The 22,772-nt window shown below is 46.7% G+C and overlaps 5 protein-coding genes across 9 annotated transcripts; 3 read left to right on the top strand and 2 right to left on the bottom strand.

Annotated features, from left to right (window-relative positions):
• Window positions 1-129: 129 nt before the first annotated feature.
• Window positions 130-1,762, bottom strand: LOC100836106 (protein LIFEGUARD 4). Of its 3 annotated transcripts, none has more exons than XM_010229992.3 (4): window positions 1,105-1,762; window positions 890-1,003; window positions 583-783; window positions 130-516 (listed from the first exon to the last, which is right to left on the bottom strand). In XM_010229992.3, the coding sequence occupies exons 1-4, from the start codon at window positions 1,355-1,357 to the stop codon at window positions 206-208; spliced, it is 879 nt and encodes a 292-aa protein (XP_010228294.1). In that variant the 5' UTR covers window positions 1,358-1,762; the 3' UTR covers window positions 130-205. The 3 variants fall into 3 exon arrangements, with proteins under 3 accessions (XP_010228294.1, XP_024313664.1, XP_003561356.1); XM_003561308.4 differs by having other exon boundaries at window positions 183-516; window positions 626-783; XM_024457896.1 differs by having other exon boundaries at window positions 130-783.
• A 136-nt stretch (window positions 1,763-1,898) lies between these two features.
• Window positions 1,899-5,096, bottom strand: LOC100837294 (protein LIFEGUARD 2). Its single transcript, XM_003557444.4, has 4 exons — window positions 4,679-5,096; window positions 4,037-4,150; window positions 2,512-2,669; window positions 1,899-2,416 (listed from the first exon to the last, which is right to left on the bottom strand). Exons 1-4 carry the CDS (start codon window positions 4,953-4,955, stop codon window positions 2,210-2,212), a joined length of 756 nt encoding a protein of 251 aa, XP_003557492.1. The 5' UTR covers window positions 4,956-5,096; the 3' UTR covers window positions 1,899-2,209.
• A 2,637-nt stretch (window positions 5,097-7,733) lies between these two features.
• LOC100837814 (ETO1-like protein 1) lies at window positions 7,734-13,373 on the top strand. Its single transcript, XM_003557446.4, has 5 exons — window positions 7,734-8,423; window positions 8,533-10,245; window positions 10,348-10,639; window positions 11,351-11,660; window positions 12,768-13,373. The coding sequence occupies exons 1-5, from the start codon at window positions 8,299-8,301 to the stop codon at window positions 12,986-12,988; spliced, it is 2,661 nt and encodes an 886-aa protein (XP_003557494.1). The 5' UTR covers window positions 7,734-8,298; the 3' UTR covers window positions 12,989-13,373.
• Window positions 13,374-15,332: 1,959 nt separating this feature from the next.
• On the top strand, window positions 15,333-18,972 carry LOC100835800 (heat stress transcription factor A-2b). Of its 3 annotated transcripts, none has more exons than XM_010229991.3 (3): window positions 15,333-15,595; window positions 15,734-16,147; window positions 17,587-18,972. In XM_010229991.3, the coding sequence occupies exons 2-3, from the start codon at window positions 15,809-15,811 to the stop codon at window positions 18,619-18,621; spliced, it is 1,374 nt and encodes a 457-aa protein (XP_010228293.1). In that variant the 5' UTR covers window positions 15,333-15,595; window positions 15,734-15,808; the 3' UTR covers window positions 18,622-18,972. The 3 variants fall into 3 exon arrangements, with proteins under 3 accessions (XP_010228293.1, XP_010228292.1, XP_024313196.1); XM_024457428.1 differs by having other exon boundaries at window positions 15,335-15,499; XM_010229990.3 differs by having other exon boundaries at window positions 15,333-16,147.
• A 556-nt stretch (window positions 18,973-19,528) lies between these two features.
• LOC100835181 (high molecular mass early light-inducible protein HV58, chloroplastic) lies at window positions 19,529-20,575 on the top strand. Its single transcript, XM_010229989.3, has 2 exons — window positions 19,529-19,860; window positions 19,930-20,575. The coding sequence occupies exons 1-2, from the start codon at window positions 19,741-19,743 to the stop codon at window positions 20,389-20,391; spliced, it is 582 nt and encodes a 193-aa protein (XP_010228291.1). The 5' UTR covers window positions 19,529-19,740; the 3' UTR covers window positions 20,392-20,575.
• The last annotated feature ends 2,197 nt before the right edge of the window (window positions 20,576-22,772 follow it).

The following is a 22,772-nucleotide window of genomic DNA, read 5'->3' as shown; positions in this document are numbered from 1 at the left end:
AACCATGTAATGTCACAATGGTTCCGAACGGTTACCTATGTGAACCATCAGCAGGGAAGTTTGATGATTCACAGTGCAATTTACACTTTCTGCATCAATTTCAAATCACAACACATGCAACCGTATAGCTTTTGACTGACCAGCGAACCATATCTCATTTCCCCCATTATCAATTGTTCAGCCAAACACATACACTTTTATACATTCACCGGACCGCGATTTCTCGACAAGTTTTGTCCCTGCGGATGTTATTTGGGGTGATCCGCATCCAGCATGGCATGGCAGCAGCAGCAGCAACACATGAACAAGAAATGTCTAGCAATCTGAGAGGGCAGAGAGAATGGCCATGAAGATGTTGATGATGTCGAGGTACAGCGAGATGGCCGCCGTGACATACTCGTCGTAGGCGTGCCTCTTGATGAGGTTGTCCGTGTCGTAGATGATGAACCCGGAGAAGACCAGCGCCGAGACGCACCCGTACACCGTCGTCCCCACTTTGCCCATCGGCATCAACATCTGCAGCACAGCAAATAAGACAAAGCATCTCTCTATATGTGAGTGATGCTGGTGAGAAAGACCGACCCTTGTTTGGATAGATGGTTAGTTGGTTGCAGGAGCAGATGACCTGGATGAGGCTGAAGAGCATCAGGATGAGGCATGCCGCGAACAAGAAGGGCCCGAGGAAGCTGAAGTCATGGCTTCTCTTGGCCGCCCAGAACGTGTAGATCGTCAGGCTCAAGACCACCACGAATGTCAGCGTTGCCGCCTCGATTATGATTACTCCTGTATATGTTGAGAGAAGGGGAAATGAAAGCATCTCAGGCACGATTTTGTTGTCAATTGGATGTTGTTTCGTTGATCACACGGTGGTTGGGCTGCATTGTCTCACCTTTCCTGGAGAGGCATCCCAGGCCGACGGAGAAGCTCATACAAATGGTGAAGAGGCCGAGTAGGATGAGGTTGATGGGGTGCCGGTTCCGGAGGCACATCATGGGGATCATCACTGCTCCATTGCATTGCATTGTATGCCAACACAGATTAATCAGCCATATCAACAGAGGACGATCCGGCCAATGAATTATGAATTGGAGCTGAGTAACAGACCGAGGATGGTGGCGACGAGGATGAGCACGAAGGCGGCGAGGGAGGCCGGGGTGCGGGCGAGGAAGAAGGCACGGATGTCCGGCACGAGGTAGACGGTGGCGGCGACGGCGATGGTGGCCAGCAGCTGCAGCGCCACGATCGCGTACACCTTGCGGATGAACGCCCACCGGAGCTCCGGTGTCTCGATCATGTACATACAGGCCGCCCCGCCCTTCTCCACGTCCACGTCCAGGCCGCCGCCGTGCTTCCCCATGGCCGTGCGCCCCCGGCCGCCGCGGTGGGACTGCTTCTCGATCACCCGGTGTAGTGTGTTGTGTAGATTGGGCTGGTGCGTCGTGCGATCGGGTGGGATTGAGAGATGGCTCTGTGGAGCTTTGACGGTGGAGAGCAGAGCAGGAGAGAAGGCGGGAAGGAGAAGGATTTGCGCGAGCTGTTGTGCTATTCTTGGTTGGTTTGAGCGGGTTTTTTAATGGCTGGGGGAGTTTGCTTTATTTGGGCTTGGTGGGTTTTAGCCGTTGGTGTCTGTCACATATTTTTGTAGTACTCCTATTTGACAGTATAATTAATTGATAAAAATGACCTTGTCACTTTGTCAGTGTCTAAGCTGTATATCTGCGACCAGTGGCTGATTCCACAAATAGAACCAAGAGATGTTTTCATTTTAGTGCCACTATTTTTCTTGTCCTGAACTTGGAACTTCAGTGTATCTCTCAAAAAAAAACAGTGTGTCTAACACGGCAATGAGATAACATGCACCAACGCGAGAGCACACAAAAAAAATATTGAAGAAAAAATTCTAACAAGGCCATAAAGCAGAGCCACCACCAACCATCATTATATGTCAAAGAACCCCTAAATCCAGCATCACATCCATCATCCATACATAGAACGTGGTGATTAACTTTCTTAACATTTGCTAGGTAGGGATCGACTAAACTCAACTCAAACTCGGCCACATTTCCACCGTGCAAGCGAGACATCAGACACCTATACAATTCTCAAGTCATGAAGACTCATCAAGATACGGGAGATTTGGCCACGGGATTTGAAACCAGAATGTATGCACAGCACGAGGCATAGATCTAGCAGGGGCAGGGCGATGTGCTTAACTGTCGGCCGCGCTGAACAGGGTGATCAGGGCCATGAATAGGTTGATGACGTCGAGGTAGAGTGAGACGGCAGCCCAGACGTACTCATCGTATGTGAAGCGCTTGATGATGTTGTCGGTGTCGTAGACAATGTAGCCACTGAAGATGAGCGCTGCCAGCCCACCATATATCATGTGAGAGAGCTTACCCATTGGGAAGAGGATCTGTGAGGCAAAGTCACGATCAGTATCGACTACACTTACGACAGATAAATGGACTCCAAACTAGAGAAGGGAGTGTCAGCACATTGACATCTGACCTGAATGAACGCAAACACAATCAGCACTATGAGGGAAGCGAACAGGAAAGGACCAAGGAAGCTGAAGTCCTGGCCCCTCTTTGCCGCCCAGAAGGTGTAAGCAGTGAGGCTAACAACCACCACTGCTGTAAGAATTGCAGCCTCCAAAATGACCTTGCCTGTTCACATAGCAAATTATATTAGCAATTTCTTTATCCAAAAAAATCACCAGGACAAAGAACACAACTAAGAAATGACATCAGAGTAATCAAAATTAACTACTAACAAGAACTAAAGCTTGCTTTATAATTATGTTGTAGATCTCCTTGCCAAAGCAACTTTTATGTAAATCTAATCAGCCAATAAAATGTGTGCACACTAAAATCAGAATGGAAGGCAGAGCAGCATTGAAATGCCAAACTTCAACAATATCCTGCAGTTTACAAGATATAACAACTTCTGAAATCGGTGCAATTCTAAAATGCAAAGTTATAACTCCTGCTGCAAACACAAATGAATGATAGATCACATGATGCCTGACAAAAAAAAACTAGGCCTGCATCGATAAATTATGCATTTTCAATCACAATGAGATTAAACCAGCACATGGATGGAATAGCATTCAAAATTTTCTATGAATAGTCAGATACAATGTGAATATCCCTCTTATTTCGTTATCAATTTGAATATAATCCAGCAACCTAAACCACACACTTACCAAAACTATGTCCAGATAAACCGGCAGTATTCTTGAACCCAAACTACCCTTCAGGTTACACTGATACTACAATGTGTCTTGAGAGAAACAGTGGCAGGAGCAAACAGTAAATAATAATTCAAAAGTTTCATTTCAACCAATGTTTGAAGAAAAGCAAAGGGTCCTGTTCGTTAATTTGGAAGTTCTAGAAGTAAAACTGAAAACAGCAGAGCATAATTGGCTTAACATCAACATCACAACAAAGCAACATTAAAACAATGTGCAAGGTGGTAGTACTGGAAATGCTTTGCAACATCCTTTTTAAAAGTAATCAATTACAAATGCTTCTGACTCAGACAAGCATATCATAAAAGGCAAATGAACACCTACAGCTTGGCCATAGACACAGGCTGGAAAATAGTCACATGGGCTCACTGGCAGAGCCTATCATTTGAGTGGCACCACAAATTGACAGCACATGCATTTCAGAACTCAGTCCACACGCAAACCAGATGCTTCACAATAATAGTACTCGGTAGGAGATTATCGCATTGCCATGAGTAGCAAATAACGAGCTATTGGTAAAAGTAATTTACTAGAGGGCAATACGCAAATGCTTCTAACACAGACAAGAATATCATAAATCGCCAACAGGTGCTAGAATCTGCTGGTCGAGAAAAAATAGTACTCCAAATATCTAGTAGCCATACGTCATGAATAACGCAAGGATGTGAATGCAATGAGAACCGTATTAGAGAATGCTGATTTAGTGATTTACAAAAGCAGGAGCATAAATCAAGAACAAGGGGCTGCCAGTAGGAGCAGAAGACAACGGGGCAGGACAATTACCGCTAGTGAAGGCACATGTCATGCCGACAGCGAAGCTGATGGCGACTGTGAAGATGCCAAGCAGCAGCAGGTTCACTGGGTGCTTCTGGCGGTAGAAGTACAGCGGGCACAGCACTGCATAGCAAAATCATACAAGCATTTTAGTATCAGATTAAAACCACTACACCAGCCCCAATTAACACAATCAAGCACATCCCATTCTAGTAAAACAGAATTAGGAGACCCCCAAGGGGCGTTCCTGCAAAATGCAGCAGGATTCGAGTTGGAACCAACACATACACACACCCATCGCTTTGCCTTCGCGGGTACGAGAAGGCATCCATACGTGCACGCACGAGAGCACGCAAAGGGAAAGCGCGTCCTGTTCTTCCGGGAAGACCCTCTAAAATGACGCATAATTAAAATAGCAGCATCAACGCGTACAACTGGTAGTAAATATCCCCCAGAAATTTCGCGGGATTTGACACCCATAACTAAATTTGATAAATAAAAAGGAATATATTCGACATATCGACCATTGTTTGTGCCGCGGTTGCACAAACACCACTCGGAAACCCTACTTTTCCCCCACCAAATCCGAAAACAAAATCCGGAACCGAAGATTGGGGTTAAAAAATTAGACGAGTCGTGAGGAGGACTGACCGATGAAGGGGAAGATGACGAGGAAGATGTAGAGCCCGAGGCCGGCATTGGAGGAGACGAAGAAGTGGGAGATGGCCCGGACCTTGACGACGACGGCGGCGACGGCGGCGGTGAGGAGGAGCTGCAGGGAGAGGATGGTGTAGATCTTCCGGATGAGCGCCCAGCGCAGCTCGGGGCTCTCCGTCATCCCGGGGTACAGACCCCGCGTCGGCGCCGCCCCGGCCCCGCCCGAGGTCCCCGCCTCGATGTCGCCGCCCTTCTGGTGGTAGCCGAACATCTCGCCGGACTACGAGGAGGACTGCTAGGGTTAGGGTTTCGCGTGTACGTGCCGGACGGCGGTAAGGAGGAAGCAGCAGCAGAGCGAACGGAGACGGAGACGATGATGCCCCTAGGATGCTAGGAAGACTCCAGTGCTCGAGTTATATGGGTTAACCACCCGTGTGGATGACTCCTGGGGCCGGCCTGTCATTCGAGGATAAAGACGCTGGAATGGCTTTGGTGGAGTCGTTGTTTACGCGGCCCAGATGGGTGCCAATGACTGGTGGGACCGTCGCGTCGTTTTCTGAACAGCGGTTCTCTCGCGTGGCTTTTTAGGGAAATCACAGTAATTGGCTCTTTCCTTGCAGTTTCGAAATTTTGGATCGGACGCGTTTGATCGTTGCGGGATTGACGCACGGTCAACGGCGATGACTGTAGTCTGTTTGCTCCCGTTGCTCCTGGTTTTTTTCTCCGAGTAACTTGTTGTGTTTTTCTACCGAAGGTAAAGCGGTGAACCGATTGATGACTTTTTTTTTTTGAGGGGTACCGATTGATGACTTGATGTAAGGTTCTGGAAACAAACGGGTGGGCCGACAGAGGCCGCATAGTGGGCTGGGCCAGTTTGGGCTATTTTATGCTGCCATGTCGGCTATTTTTCTCGTTCGGCAGGCCCAAGACAGAAGGTACTCTCTTCTCGTCGAAAGATGGCCCATACAGTGTAATCATCCATGATGATTTTCAGCTGGAAATCGGGTCCCCCTCAAAAAAAAAGAGAGCTGTAAATCAGGTGCATGCTCCTTGTTCCAAAATAAAACTTATTTTCAGCTGGCGGGAAAGAAGTTCTCATCAAGGCGGCCGCACAAGCTGTTCCAACCTACTCGATGTCCTGTTGCAAGCTCCCGAGGGGGGCTGGTGGGGAAGCAAGGCGACATTCACTATGATGACTACGACATCGACCCAGACTACATCACGATCAGCTTCCTCGACATCGACTACTAGGGATACATCTACAGCTACTCATCGGCAACAATTCTAGTCAAACCGTTTGCGTCGTCACTAGCGTCCACGATGATTCCGCTACTACTGCACGAGGAAATAAGGGACGGCACTAGAAGGGAAGACAAGCACCGTCACCGACAGGCACCGTGCTAGGTGATGGACTATGACCATCAAAGACAAAGTTGATGATGACGAAGTGGATAAGACGACGGAAGCACAAGACTTCAAATACAATCGAAATCGTCCACTTCGCTCCCTGCTACGATTGAGGGGGGGATGTTAGAGATGCAATTGTGTTTAAGTGAAGATAGAGATAGGAAGGTTTAAACCTATAGCAACTTGTCTTGTACTTCAAGTCCGTCTTCACACATTGTACTCTATAATACCCCATGTGAGAGCTAGATCAATACAACATCAAACATCGTGGAATACAATTTAGAATTTCCATCCCATCTTTCTTCAAGTTGCAAGTCTCCGACCTTCGGGCTCAGTTTTAATCGCGCGAAGGAAATAAAGAAGCGCACTAGAAGCTTCTCTAGTTTTTTTTTTGCCTGTTACGAACTTTGTAGTTATTCCTATTTTTTCTGGTCGAGCTTGTCCAATCAGAGCGTACGTCGTCAATGGAATAAAATGCCAACGGAATTCAGATGGATGCATTGCATGCACTAATTAAAGCCAGCCCAAACAATTTGAGTGTGCATGCAAGTAGGGACTACACGATCGATCATTCGCACACCAATTCTTTTCGAAAACGCACGTAGGCAAAGTGCGCTGCTGTCTACTGCTACCGTGCATGGATGAACATTATGATATGCTCAACGACCATGCCAACCCAATATGCGTCTTCCTTAATCTTGGTACTTGGTTGTTGTACTTGTGCGATTTGAATGATGTGCATGCATATTTCGATCTTTCCAACCGGTCGATGCATGTCTCCTCTTGGGCTCTTGGTCTCTAGCTGCGCTGATCTCGTGACCCCATAAATCCAGGCGTGAGCCCATGCATGATAGGTCCATCCACCTCAACTAACATATGCACGACTTATTTAAAAGCATGCGTGACCGGCCGGTGGACGCACTCGAGTCTTGACTGTAGACTTTGCGGGTACTTTTAAACACCTTGATTCGGCACTTTTAAACATGCACTATTTTTAGTTTAATTCGTATAGCAACACACGAGTGATCACCTTTATACTGTTGTTATCACTTTTTACGCCACAAAACTGGAATCAACATTTTGCATGTATTTGTGCCATAAACTGTGAGTTGCATGGTGTGTATAGCACGTAGCGCGGTCGAAGTTAAACATGACCTTACACGTTGGTTTGGAATTTATAAAGCCGGAGCACCATGTACCGTTACTAGTTACTACTGCCTCTAGAGGGAGAAGCAGAGGGGGAAAAAACACAAAACATCGTTAGCGGTTACTTTGGTTTCGATTCGATCGCCACACTTTGCAGCGGGCAGCATTTTTTGTGCACACTCGTGGATTGGTTGAAGTGTCCATTTTTATCATTAACATGAGAATTAGACATGTACAATGAGTGATGTCAACATTTTCTTTGCAATGCCATGTATGACACGTAGGATCAGGAAAAGTCATTAACTAAGAAAAAGTAATTTTCTTTGCAATCCTTACCGCAAAGGAAAAAAAAACTCTTGTTTATCCGTATATCCTCCACGTCAATACTCCCTGCAGGAAGTGAACTCATGTGCATTCGCGGCAACACGTTCTTGTCTTTTTCCCCAAAAACAAAAGAAATTGTTTTTTTTTCCTCTACTAGACTAACCTCCTCCCATTTCCTCTCCACATCCAAAGCACTTCCCTCGGTCTCTTCTTCCTCCTCCCCGTCTCCTCTCCAGTCTCCATCCATCCCCCCCGAGAAGTTGCTTTCGAAAGATCCAAATCCGAGCTCGCCCGCACAGCCTTGTCCGTGGAGCCCACCCACCCACACTGTTCCTCCCCTGCCATTGCGCTGTTCCTGCTCAGCTTTCCTCTCGATCCGTCGAATTCGATCCAGCGCGCGCGGCGCCACGGGCTCACGGTCTCACGGGCGCCGAGATTTGGTCCCGAGGGGCCGTTTTCCAGCGCGATTCCGCGGGCCATTCCGCCCCGTTCGTACTTAGGACTGGTCGGTTCTGTCGTCCGTGCTGGGATCCCTAGAGGTCTGGCCGATAGTGGGGAAAGCGCATCAGTTGCCAATCTCCTTTTCCTGCGTTCAAATGTGTAGGATTAGTGTAGGTTCTGATTCGTAGGCTGTTCTTGCGGCCGTTGTTCTTCAAACCGTTGGTGGTGCCGGTTCGCCGGGATTCGTGAAATCCGGGAGCGTGGAGATTTGGGAGGTGTTCTCCTTCCTGTGCTCGATGAGGAGCAGCATCCTCTCGGAGTCACCCTGCGATGAACAGCACATCCATGGCTTCAACCCGCAGTCGTGGCTGCAGGTGGAGCGGGGAAAGCTGCCTAAATCGTCCTACTCGCCTTCATCCATGTAAGCTGAGCCCGTTCCTAAACCTTTTCATTTTCATTTTACGTTCGTTTCGGTGTCATGCTAACTGGACTGCATTTCCTGATTAATTTTGATTCTTGGCTATGTGTAGTGAGTCACTCATCAAGATTGCCGAACCGCCTGTAGTACCTCTGTATAAACCCTTGAATTATGTGGAGGTGTTGTCGAGGATTCACGAAGAGCTCGAGCAATGCACCCCGAGTGAGCGACCGGGGCTGTATTTGATCCAGTCCCAGGTGTTTCGGGGCCTCGGGGAGGCAAAATTGCGCCAGAGGAGCCTGCATTCTGCTTGGCACTGCACAAGCTCTGTGCACGAGAAGGTCATATTCGGGGCATGGCTGCGGTATGAGAAGAGGGGGGAGGAGATCATAGCCGACGTCCTCGCGTCATGTCGGAAGTGCTGCCGAGAGTTTGGGCCAATTAATGTTGCTTCTGAGATGCCAGTGAGGAATTTTGAGATAGTTGGCTCAGGTGTCATGGGCTCGTCGTCGCATATTTCCTCGATGGTGACCTTCAAAATAAGGGATGGCAGGGTGACATGCGATAGGTGTAAGATTGCTTCTTTATCTATCCCATTTTGCTCAATGCTTAACGGACCATACACCGAGTCACAGCTTGAGCTTGTTGATTTGTCAGAGAATGGTATTTCGTTGGAGGCCATGAGAGCTGTTTCTGAGTTTAGTTGTACATATAGCTTAGAGGATATGCCTTTGGAAATCTTGTTGGAGATCCTGGTGTTTGCAAATACATTTTGCTGCGACAAGCTAAAAGATGCTTGTGATAGGAATCTGGCTTCATTTGTCTCATCAAAGCAGGATGCTGTTGAGCTTATGGCATTGGCATTTGATGAAAATGCACCGGTGCTGGCTGCTTCTTGTTTGCAAATGCTTTTACAGGACCTACCAGATTGCCTAACTGATGAGCTAGTACTTGATATCTTCTTGAGTGCAACCGAACAGCAACAACTTATTATGGCTGGTCATGCCTCCTTTTTATTGTACTGCTTTCTTAGTGAAGTCACGATGAACATTGATCCAAGGACAGAGACAACTGTAATCTTGTCAGAGAAGTTAGTTCAATTGGCAGTTACTCCTTCGCAGAAGCAAATTGCTTTTCATCAGCTTGGGTGTATTAGACTTCTGAGAAAGGAATACAACGAAGCTGAACAGCTATTTGAAGTTGCCTTCTCTGCTGGTCATGTATACTCCATTGCTGGTCTGGCTAGAATTACTAATGTAAAGGGCAAAAAGACTTCGGCTTTCGAGAAGCTCAGCTCAGTCATAACTTCAAGTGTACCACTAGGATGGATGCATCTCGAGAGATCATTGTATTCAGAAGGAGATAGGAAGTTGGCAGACCTTGACAAAGCAACGGAGCTGGATCCTACTCTTACTTACCCTTACATGTACCGGGCTGCATCCTTGATGAGAAAGAAGGACCCTAGACTTGCCCTAGAGGAAATAAACCGACTTTTGGGTTTCAAGTTAGCACTAGAGTGCCTCGAGCTTCGAATTTGTCTATATTTAGCTCTTGAAGACTACAAGTCTGCACTTTGTGATATCCATGCAATTCTTACTTTATCTCCCGAGTACCGGATGTTGGAAGGACGTGTAGCTGCGTCCAAAATAGGCACTCTTCTTGGGGCACATGTTGATCAGTGGAATACAGCTGAATGCTGGCTCCAACTCTATGAACGCTGGTCATCAGTGGATGATATTGGTTCGCTTTCAGTGATCTACAAGATGCTTGAGTCTGATGCATCAAAAGGGGTTTTGTACTTTAGGCAATCTTTGCTTCTCCTAAGGTAACCTCTACTAGCACTGTAGCACATCCCTCGGATGATTCTCTTATGGACACTTTGATCCCCAATTTAACTAAAAGTGGTGCTTAATATTTGGTCTTCCAGGTTGAACTGTCCTGAGGCAGCAATGCGAAGTTTGCAATTGGCTAGGCAACATGCTGCAACTGAGCATGAACGGCTGGTATATGAGGGATGGCTTCTGTATGATACTGGACACTGTGAGGAGGCCCTGCAAAAAGCAGAGGAATCTATTTCTATTCAAAGGTCGTTCGAGGCTTTCTTTCTGAAAGCCTATGTTTTGGCTGACTCAGGTGTTGATCCTTCTTATTCTACAAATGTTATATCACTTCTTGAAGATGCATTGAAGTGCCCTTCAGACCGGCTTCGGAAGGGTCAGGTTAGTGGTTTGTACAACACACCATTTTTCACTTCTGCTCACCATCTGCAATTTTGCACAACCAGTTTAGTATCCAAATGACTCGGACTTGGTATAATGGAGGGCAGTTTAGGTTTTCCAAACTCTATGCATCTTGAACACTCTGTATGTTCTGTTAGACACGACATTAGGAAAAAACACATTTGATGTGGGTTTAAATAAACAGGTAGCATGATTCTTGCTGGTGTATTTGTTGTCTTGGACAAATGGGAGTTGAGGGAGAAAACAAATTACATAACCTTGTCTGGTTAATCATAAATCACATTTTCCTCGTGGCAAGTTGCAGCCATACCCTAGACCTAGAATGTTAATCATTAATGGTGAAGCTTCATTATTGCAACCTTGGACAGACAGATGCTGTATTTATGCCTGTTCGTGATGCGCATGTGCCAGATTTTTTTAAAGAACTTCGAGACTTTGAATTGCGTAGAAAATGCTGCTTAAGTTAATTACAAACATGTGTGCCTAAGGTCTATCTTTTACGTCATCTTTGGCGGATATTGATCTAGCAAGTTAAGGCAACATCCAGAATGATTAATGCCAGTGCCCTGCGAACTATTATCTGGGGACAAACATCCAAAATGTTAGTCCTATGTGTGCTTGTTTTCAGATTCAGTCAGCCTTGGTAATTAGGCAGACCCTCAATAATTCCTGTGCATAATTGTACTGCAGGCTTTAAACAACCTTGGTGGCGTCTATGTTGATTGCGGGAAGTTAGAGTCAGCTGCTGATTGCTACACAAGTGCGTTGAAGATCCGACACACTAGGGCCCATCAGGGTCTTGCTCGTGTTCATTATCTCAGGAACAACAGGGATGCTGCATATGATGAAATGACAAAGTTGATAGAAAAAGCTAAAAACAATGCTTCAGCTTATGAGAAGCGCTCAGAATATTGCGAACGGGAACAAACTATGTCAGATTTGCAAATGGTGACCCAATTGGACCCATTGCGTGTTTATCCATACAGATATCGTGCCGCAGGTTAGATCAAACTGAAAATCATCTTCTTGGTTATTTATAGTATCCATATTTTTTAACACTAATGATGATTACTCTGTTTTATATCGTCTTGGTTCTGCGTAGAGAACTGGTAACTAATGCGCTAGATGTAAAATTATGCTGGACTAAACAATTTATTGTCTGTAGATCTAGCTCCCATCTATCATGTTTCTAGTTAACTATTTTCTTTTGTCAGACCTGATTTTTAAGCTATTGACTGAAGGACAGGAGATAATCTGCATCTTACCTAGAATTTCATCTCTCTCATCGCTGCTGTTGGTCTTTGGTTGAAGGATAGGCTGATAATGTGCTTCACTAAAACATCAATACTGAACTTATCATACTTTTCTTTGAATAAGAAACTTTTATGCACAGCTCTTTGATGTAAACTGTTTGCCTTGATTCATTACTTTACTGTTTATGCTTCTTATTTACTTGAGACACTCTTTTTCCCTTCAGTTTTGAATTACAGTTACAATGTTGGTAATTGTCCCTTTGACAGATTGTATCACTCTCCAAATTATCTTAACATAAATTGCTTTAACTGAGGTTCAATATTCCATATTTCTGCTGCACCCTGTGGGGTATTTGGGCTCAAATTTCTAGGATCTGTAGATCCCTGCCTGGTTCTTGAACCCCCACCACTTTCTTCAGTCCACTGATTGAGAATCCAATGCATTCTGGTTTAACTACCTGCACTTAGACTTCACAGTGCAAACACACAAAGTGTAAATTTGACTTAAACTTGTATATCTATGCTAGTCATGTTCCATATTCACAACAAGCATGTTATTCTGGAAACACGTGGATCATGATAATTTCCTTATGTTAATCTAGGGGGTTATCTTGGTGTTCAGTCTTTCGACCATTAGTCCCAGTATTCCTATGGAGGCCAGGATATGAGATTTAGTTGTTTATCTAGCCTGATTTTATCTTATCCTTTTTTTTTATTTTCAGTCATACTCTACCTTTATGGCACATATGTTTCATGATTAGCTCTTGAATAGCAGATACAGTATTGTGATTATTTTGCCCTGCTATTTATTGTGATTAATTTAACTAAAATATCTTGGTGATTTTGGTTCACAGTACTGATGGATACCCACAAGGAGGAAGAAGCAATAGCAGAGCTGACTAGGGCAATTTCGTTCAAAGCAGACCTCCACCTATTGCATCTTCGCGCGGCATTCCATGAACATATTGGTGATGTCTCTAGCGCTCTTCGTGATTGTCGAGCCGCCCTCTCTTTGGACCCAAATCACCAAGAAATGCTCGACCTTCAGAAACGTGTGAACAGCCAAGAGCCCTGACAAAACTGTGGTGGCAACGTCGTGTATTTTACACCTTAATTTTTACTCCACTTAGGTGCACCTCAGGACAGCCTTGACTTCATTCAATTTTTTTATCTGTTTGTTAATCACCTTAATATCATGTTTTTAGCAAGAGGGGAAAAGACTAGTTCAGAAGCCAGCATTGTTGAAATTAGCCCTTGATGGCTTTTGGCCTTTGTAAAAGTACGCCTAATGGCTGAACTCCCTCTTGGAAAAAAATCGTGCATATGTAACTTCGCAGGGTCTAGTCATTAACCCCATATCTAGAATTTGCCCCATTGGGAATCTAATTTCCTGGTGCTGTGACAGTTTTTCGGTGTATAAAAAATTGTTATTAATGGTACATCTGAATTCAGAACTGATCTGAACAATTTACTATTCATTTAGCTTTCAATGTTCTTTCCTAAGCTGTCATGCTCCTACATATGGTCATAACGTCGGGCTTTAGCTTCTTTGCTCACAAAAACCGTGGTGAAGAGAACCCATGAGGAACTGCATTCTAGGCGTCCGAGCTGGAGTCTAGCTATCGTTTGAGTTGTTTGATACAAAGTCTATGGTACTCTTGGATTGAAGTTGTGTCACTTTGTTTATATGAGTTATTTTGTACTCCCTCCGTTCCTACATTCCTGTTGTGATTTTAGTTCAAAAAATTTAGGCGCGGAGGAAGTATTGTTTTATGAGTTGTTTGATAGAAAGTCTATAAACTGCAATATATAGTCATACGAGCAAGAAAATGATTTTGAACATGGGAAAGCGCGAATATATCACAATTAATGTATGGTATCATTGTTACTCCTACTTGAGACCAATTGAAATGAAAGAAAACAATGGGAGCAATATAAGTTGACACCAGACAATAGGTTCGTCAGAGCAATACAAGTTGAGATCAAAACAACTGTATCCGCCGCAACCAGGGATGCATATTAATCTAGAATCGATCTATCAAACCGATAAAAACAAGTCCCAAATCTGGTTAGATCGAAACTAAAGATTTGCTCCTTAATTCAGGTTTCTCGCACTTGATTAGCTGGAAAAATCGGAAAACCAAGAAAGTCTGAATATTTCATTATAACTTAGGACGTGTACAATGGGGTGACGTCCGCCTTTCCTTAAGGTTGCCACGTAGAATAATTGTTGATGTAGAAGAGAGAGTTGATGGTTTTATCAACCATTGTACATGTGATTAGGCAAGTCAATGTTTCTTTTTTGTTTGTAAGTCCTTGCTTCCACTAAAATAGTGAGGACAAAGCCGCACACAATATTACAACTCGAGTCACAGGCTCACAGCCAAAGCCTTAAGCAGAATAAACTTCACAATCAGGCCTTTAAGGTACACGTGGTGAGTCACCAACAACATTCCACCATGCGTCTTGAACAATCCCTCGTGCTGCCACGACAGTACCACCGACCGTCCACTTGTCCATTGAGAAAGTCACCGTCGATTGTTGCTGATCTTGTGAACGACAAGCTCTAACTGTGGCCGCCACCAGCAAAAAATAAAACGCTCCTCGCTACCTCCGCTCAGTCGCTGGAGCAACCCCACCAGTAACCAAAACCGTCTCAATCTTGTTGCAATGCAAAAACGAAACTGTACAGACAAGAAGCAGTTGAATATTACGGAAAATCGTTCCAGGTCTCGTGTTCTACTGGTCATTGTATGGAGGCCCTGTGTTTGTCCATCGTACCGCCCAGGTTTGATAAACAACGAGGCTGCCAAGGAACAGAGGGAGAGGAGACCGTAAGATGACTCGACGCTCGGTTGAGCCTTCTCCGCTCTCTACACCCAGCCCATAGGATACAACACATTGATGTTCAATCCAAAGTTTCATCAATGTTTAAATTCAAACATGCAAACATCTCTACCTACATTGGTTGGGTACACCACTGTCAAGTTCTTTTTTACTAGCTTGTCGCGAAAAAAAGAGAGCTACAAAGACCTCCCGAATTCATGTACTACTATCATTGCATTGTTCCTTCCGCCTTCCTTCTGACTAGGTGGCTGCCAGCGTTGCCATTCTTCGCAAACCTGGCTGACACGTAGAATCCCGGTCAAACTGACCCCGCATATGTCAGCGGCCCAAAGCTCCCCCGCTCCATCCATCTCACGCCGTAAAAGCGTAAAGTTCCTTTTTTACCCCCGCGTCCGATCGTTTCCGGGGGCGGCGCTCTGCTCACGCGAGCCCCTCTGCCGCTCGAGCCAGACGAGCCGACACTTGTCGCGCCAGGCCCATACGAGGCCCATGGCAAGCCCAGGTCCCGACACGTGCTCCGCCCTCCGCCAAACCGCCCCCCGTTCACCGAAGTCCAAACCGCCCCCTGTTCCCAAAATCTTCCTTTCCCAAAATAGCCATCCACCCAACCCCACCCCACTCGCTCGCCGCCGCTCCAGCCGCCGACCGACAGGAGAAACCGACCCCCCCCGTCCCGCCGTCGGCTCCGCTCAGATCTTCTCCGCCGTCCCCCCGCCTCGCCTCGCCGCACGTCTTGCTGGTTCGTTCGCGCGCCCTGGGTCCGTGGTCCCCAGCAATCTCTCTGCCGTTTCTTTCCCTTGCGTGTACTTGCGGGTAGGGGTGGCATGATGGCGAGGTAGGCCCCCTCCCTTATCTTCTGTCCTCCCAGGCTCTCTCCGTGCCCCTGCGGCGACGGCCATGCCACCTACCTTCCGATCAAGCCAAGGCCTCCTGCCGTTCCCTGCATAATTAACTCCGCCATTTCCGGTTCCAGAGGTTCAGTGCGGCTGCGGACGAGGGTTTAGTCAGTGTGGTTACTTGAGCGGGTGGTCTCGGCCTCCTGGAGGGTATGGACCCACTGCTGAGTCTGGTCAAAGAGGAGCAGGAGGGCCATGGGGGTGGGGGAGGCAGTCCGCCGGCGGCAGTGGCGGCGGAGGATGGACCGTCCACTGTGGCGGCGGCGGCGGTACCGAGGCCGATGGAGGGGCTTCACGATGTCGGGCCGCCGCCGTTCCTCACGAAGACCTACGACATGGTCGATGACCAGAACAGCAACCATGTCGTGTCGTGGAGCCCCACCAACAACAGCTTCGTGGTCTGGGATCCCCACGCCTTTGCCACCTCGCTGCTGCCCAGGCACTTCAAGCACAGCAACTTCTCCAGCTTCGTCAGGCAGCTCAACACCTATGTAAGCCCCTAAGCCTCCTCCTTCCCCCCTTGACAAATTTAACAATGGAGCGAACTTGGGCGGTGATCATGAGGAGTGATGAATGTAGCCGATTCTTGAAGCTCCCAATTGTAATGCTGTGGAACTGTGACCTTTAGGGATTTGGTGCAATGTAGCCATCCAGATCGTGTTGCCTTGCCACATTTGGTTAAGATAGTACATAAAAGATAACTAATTGGCTGTTGACAGTTGCTGAATGTTATTAACTAGCCTGGTTGAATAATGGACATATCTTGCTTTCTGTGATTGGGACATTTTGTACTTGAGAACACTGATGGTATTGCACTAAACTAAACTAGGAGAGCATTGCAATAGTATGTGCCCTGTTACATTTTTTTTGTAGAAAAGGGCATGGAAATCCCTGGCTGGCAAATTTTAGTTGAATAACAAGGCAAGGTATTCACAGAGCTGCAACAATTGGGCTAGACCTGCTTGATAAAACTTAGTATATTGTTTTTACTTTCCTTGCAGACTGCTAGTGCCAGTCTACAAACAAAGTTGTCAACTTGTCATCAAGTGAAACAAAGTTGTCTAGAAAATATTTATCCTGTGTGTTTCTCATTCACTTATCCTTACCCTGCCAGTGCCATATTTCCTTGAAGATAATAAATTTTATAAAGACAATCAGCTGCAACATTGTCTTGCATGTGTTTTATCCTTGTACTTCGCGCCTTCAGGTTATGGCTCAACAATATTTTTTCTCAGGACAATCAGCTGCAACATTGTCTTACATGTTGTTTACACTTGTACTCGTGCCTTCATATCATGGCTCCCTCTCCCAGAATTAGTAGCAGCTGGAAATGTTTCTAGCGTAACCCTTTATTTGGACCCTTTTTCGTGAGCACAAAAATTAGGTGAGCATGGTGATATCTTAGGTCATATGTCACTGTCAAATGCTTAACTTGATAACTCATATAGCCGTTGCACTGTGCTGTTACCTACTCCGCACATGCAGTGGTTACATGTGTATTCTACCTCTTTTGTTTGGAACTTTTGTCACCAAATAAAGATTGTATTCTAAAACAAGTTCCATTTTTTTTTCAGTCAAGATGTTTATCCTTCTATAAGAGTTGGCAGTTCTTATTTTTTTCTAATTGACAGTAAATTAGTGGTTTTCTAATTATCCTCCAAAAAGATAAGAAAAGGATGAAGATTGAAGAATTTTGACTAATTAGTGAAGAAAATAATGAATCCGAAAAACAATGCAAAATTAACTGAAATACATTCTACATAGGTAACCAGAAGATGCTCTGGTGCCACTTATGATCTAGATAGAAGGAAAATGTAAACATGATGTCTTATTTTTTTTCCCTGCTGAGAAAGCATCAACATGATGCATGCTTGCACTAGAAGTCTCCTGGATTAACGTCTCGCTTGTTTGTTGTTTTTTGGCTTGTCAGGGTTTCAGAAAGGTAGATCCGGATCGATGGGAATTTGCTAACGAGGGGTTTCTACGGGGACAGAGGCACCTTCTCAAGAACATCAGGCGTCGAAAACCTCCTGCTCATCCTGCTTCAAATCAGCAGTCTTTTGGATCATCATACCTTGAGGTAGGGCACTTTGGAAATGATGCAGAGATCGACCGGCTGAAGAGGGACAAGGAATTGTTGATGGCACAAGTGGTGAAGTTAAGGCAGGAACAGCAGGACACCAAGGCACGTCTAAAAGCCATGGAGGATAGGCTACATGGGAATGAGCAAAAGCAACAGCAGATGGTAACATTCTTGGCACGTGTTTTGCGGAACCCTGAATTCTTAAAGCAACTGATTGCCAAGAACGAGATGAGGAAGCAACTCCATGACACTATCTCCAAGAAAAGAAGGCGTCGCATCGACCAGGGAACTGAAGCTGATCACATGGGGGCTAGCAGCAGCCTGCAGCAAGAGTCACCTATTCTGTTTGATCCCCATGTGTCAATGGAACTTCTTGCTGACGGGTCAGTGCAACTCCTTGCCGATGACATCCCACCTGACCTGGAAGGTTCAGGGGGATTCGTTGCTGATGGGATCCCACCTGACATGGAAAGTTCAGTGGAACACGTCGCTGATGGGATCCTACCTGGTCTGGAAGGATCAGTGGAACTCCTTGCTGATGGGATCCCACCTGACCTCGAAGGTTCGCTGGATCTGCTTGCTGATGGGATCCCACTTAACCTGGAAGGTTCAATGGAACTGCTTGCTGATGGGATCCCATCTGGTCTCGAGGGTCCAGGTATCAAGACTAACGGTGTAATGGAGCCACATGGTTTTGACCTGGGTATCTGTGGAATGCAGCAGAACAGAGCCCAGGGGGTGTTGAAAGATAATTTCTGGGATGATCTACTGAATGAAGAACTTGGTGATGAGGATGACAACCCGGTTATCATGGAAGACATGAATCTGCTGTCTGAGAAGATGGGTTATCTCGTCTCAGATACCCCAACGCCCACCAAATAGCTCCATTTCTGCGTGCCACATCGCTGCAACTTTCGTCATGTTCCATCCATCTCGCTCTGCAATCCAAGGAGTTCTGCCGTGACGACGGTGACGCTCCGCCGTTAGGAGGACATCTGTGAAGCTGATCGTCATCCTCCATCGCTTGCTTGGTCGGGGAGAGTGTTTCTTCTGACTTACCATTGCCATTTGTTCGTTCGTCGGTCTGTGAATCGGGTAATGCTGTTGATGGAACATATGTATTTCGATCTGTGCTGGTGTCTGATATTCTCCCGTGGCATTGCATTCTGATGGTATAACTGCAGTCTTATAGATGGTCATCCGGAGTTATACATGGTGTGTTGATTCGTACCCTTTCGCTAGTGTTCTGAGTGCTGTTTCGATTGAAACCATTTGCATGGACTGATGGATCCATCTGGGCTGCTGTACGCCTGTAACATTAACCGGCTGAAACAGCATCAGGAATCGAACAGACCGTAAAACTTGAGACCGTCAGAAATGGAAGGCACACAAGGTTGTGTCCAGCTCAGAGGCAGAAACAGGCATAGTAGCTTTACCCAAAAGCAGAACTGCGAAAAGAATTGCCCAAAAAAAAAAACTAGAGTAAAACTCGATCACTGGCTCTACGCAGGCGTGCGTGTCTCTCTAATGGCTTCTCGTTATTGGTCGCTACAAACCAAATTCCCAAATCAACGCACAAATCACACCCTCCTTCCTGACTTCCTCCTGCTGTCACCCGTGCCGTGGCTGACACGTGGCCCCAGGCACAAGTATCTAGAAGCATCATCAGCTGAGTAGTAGTAATTTCTGGAGTCCCGTGCCACTTTTCTCTGCCACTTTTTGGCGAGCTCCGGAGCGCCTCTGCACGGTGGCCGGGAGGTCCACGTCGAGGAGAGACAAGCCCTCGGCTCGGTGAGAGTTCACGGCTGGGAAGTGCTCGCCGACGTGGCCACGGCCGCGGCCACCGGGGAGGTCCTCACGGGCGCTATAAAATGGGCTCCCACTCTAGCTCATAAATAACACAGCAAACATCAGCCACCACAGCCAAGTGTGATCGATCAATCTAGCTCATCTGTTGCTCTGCAATCCTGCAACTTCTGTTAGCTTTCGCTGCTTCGAGTAATGGCGACCATGATGGCCTTGAGCTCCTTCGCCAGCGCCGCCGCCGTCGGCCGCTCCGCCAACCGTTCTGCGCTGGCGCCCCTGCGCCGCCGCGCCCTCGTCGTCAGGGCCCAGACCGAGGTGAGCATTACTGAGTACTGATAGGATCCCAAAACTTGTTTATTGTTGCTGACTCACGATGCCCTGCAGCCGGAAATGGACCCGACCAAGGAGACGACGAGCGCATCGACCTCATCCCCGACCCCAAGCCCATCAACCCCGAGCCCAAGCCCAGCGGCGCCCAAGCCCAAGGTGAAGGCGAGCCCATCGGTGTGGGACGCGCTGGCGTTCAGCGGGCCGGCGCCGGAGCGGATCAACGGGCGGCTGGCCATGGTGGGCTTCGTGGCGGCGCTGTCCGTCGAGGCGGCCCGCGGCGGCGGGCTCCTGTCGCAGGCCGGCAGCGGCGCCGGGCTGGGCTGGTTCCTCACCACCACGGCGCTGCTGTCCGTGGCGTCGCTGGTGCCGCTGCTCCAAGGGCAGAGCGTGGAGAGCAAGTCCACCAGCTTCTGGAGCTCCGACGCCGAGCTCTGGAACGGACGCTTCGCCATGCTCGGCCTCGTCGCGCTCGCCGTCACCGAGTTCATCACCGGCACGCCCTTCGTCAACGTCTAGATTTCCGGTTATATGGAATCTGATGTGATGTACTACTAGGATTTTTAGGAACCTGAGATTAGCGTACGAACGAAAATGTTTTCCTGTGATTATACCTTGTTCGAATTCTTTTGCATTTATCTCAGACGATTGAGAAATTTTTAATTACCTCCGAAACATTGATGCACAAAATGCTTTACTATAAGATTTTTTTTTGAATAGTTGCATACTGTATACCGCGACAAGTTAACTCTTTATTTATAAAGAAAAAAAATAGTTCGAGTATACTCACTGCTCCCTCCGTTTCAAAACACAACTCATATACATATTTTTCATTTGTTCCAAAACACAACTCATTTTTGCACCCGACCAATGACTACTCGTATCCATTTATTATTAATCCAATATGAGTGGTCAGACGATAACTGTCTTGGTCCAAGTGCATAAATGTATATGAGTTGTGTTTTGGAACGGAGGGAGTACCAACCTCACTGCATGAAGACTGTGACTAAACCAACCTCGCTACATCGAAGGACCGTTCTACGCTTTTTCATATCCTAACATAAATAAAACACTCCAGTAAAATGAGGGTCAAACCCTTACATGATACTCCCTCCGTTCCGAAAACTCCAGTAAAATGAGGGTCAAACCCTTACATGATACTCCCTCCGTTCCGAAAAGACCGGCGTTGCGGTCTTTTTACAAAAACGTTCTTGCCATTTCTTATCATCCACGCACGGTACGTATCTTTAAATACCCAAACCCCCTCATTTCTCTCAGCTCCCCTCACCTCAGCTCGGAGACGCCACCCTCCACCTCCCCTCCCAATCTCCCATACCGGCTCGCAGACGTCTCCCCTCCCTACCAGCTCGCCTCCTCCCTTGTACTGCGCTCCTTCTTCCCCTCCTGCTTTGCTCCCCTCGCCAAGAATCCCGGTGACAAAGGAGGCCAAGAATCGCCGGATCCGGGGGCGCGCGGCGGGGCTGGATGGCCGGATCCGGGGGCGAAGACGACGAGTCCAACAGCAGCGAGGGCGGATCCGGGGGCGGAGACGACGAATCCGGCGGTGATGAGGGCGGATTCGGGGCGGCCCGACGGGATCCGGAGGTGGAGATGACGAACCCGGCGGCGGCGAGGGCGGATCCGGGGCAGCGCGACCGGATCTGGTGGCGGAGACGACGAACCCGACGGCAGCGAGGGCGATCTCTTCCATCATTATTTTGAAATTGTTGGACTTAATTGCAAATGTGACTTGTGAAGGCCGTTGCGTCAATCTTTTCGGTACGGAGGGAGTATATTACAAAAAGAGTTAAATTGACAGGTTTCTTCTATATGGTAGAAAAACCTTCAAAAAAATCACGAATAGAGAGGTTGAAAGTGGAACTCTCTACAAATAATGGAACGGAGTAGTTTATATGTCACCGGCATAGCTCTACCAAAGTTTAAAAGTTCGCAAATTTTAGTGGAACTTGAAATTTTAGTCTAACACTTAAAATTTATGGTTTGACTAGAATTTGAACCCGATGCAAAATAGTTACATAAACTTTCTCTAATTGTTCTTCCTTCTTTTTTTAATTGAGAACCAAGTAATTGGCTTGTGTAAATTGTGCCAGGCAAATTTTGTTTCCTGCAATTTGATAATGTTTGGTGAAATTTCAAATGCCAAAATCCGAGATAGTTTCAAAAATGATAGAAGATTACTAATTTCGGAGGGCAACAAAATTTTAGTACATACATGTCTTTCCGTAAATGCTGTTCATCAATTTGCACTAGAAACAAAATCAAGATCACATGAAACCAGCCGTTCTCCTATTATCTCTTGATTTTGTGTCATGGACGTTATAGGCATGTATCTGGTCTGTGGAATCTTTTCTCACTTGTTTTGAAGTGGAGACGATGCACGTACCACACTCTACATATACCTGTACTCTTAAAAAATCTCAAATCGTATACATAATATTACATATAATTGTAAGCTTATATGAAACTTGTAAAAAATGATATGTACACTAAAATGTAAAAAACTAACGGCATTGTACATTGTAAAAGTAGCTATTTGTCTTTTTTGTAAGTATATGTACACATTAAATTTGCAGAAGAAAGACGGTTAGTTCACTCCCGACTTCTCTCTCTCTCTCCACTCTTTGCCTTCCTCCCGTTCCTATAGTTGGTTCGCTTTAGTCGCCAAAGCCTACTCTCCCCATGTTGCCGCCGGGGGAGGCCACCACCGTCGACGGGATCCGGCTAGCGAGTCGAAGACCGGCACAACAAGATTCGACGGATCCACTTGGCATCCTGGGATCCGTCCATGTGGACCTCACTGCCGATCCGCCTCTATGTCAGTACCAAGGTTTTCGCCATGGGTTCCGCCGGGAAGGCGCTGGCTTGGGAGTAAACGTCGT

This window comes from Brachypodium distachyon, chromosome 1 (genome assembly GCF_000005505.3).
Source record: "Brachypodium distachyon strain Bd21 chromosome 1, Brachypodium_distachyon_v3.0, whole genome shotgun sequence".
Taxonomy (NCBI): Eukaryota; Viridiplantae; Streptophyta; class Magnoliopsida; order Poales; family Poaceae; genus Brachypodium; species Brachypodium distachyon.
Note: the sequence above shows the minus strand (reverse complement) of the source record. Positions and strands in the feature narration are given on the sequence as shown.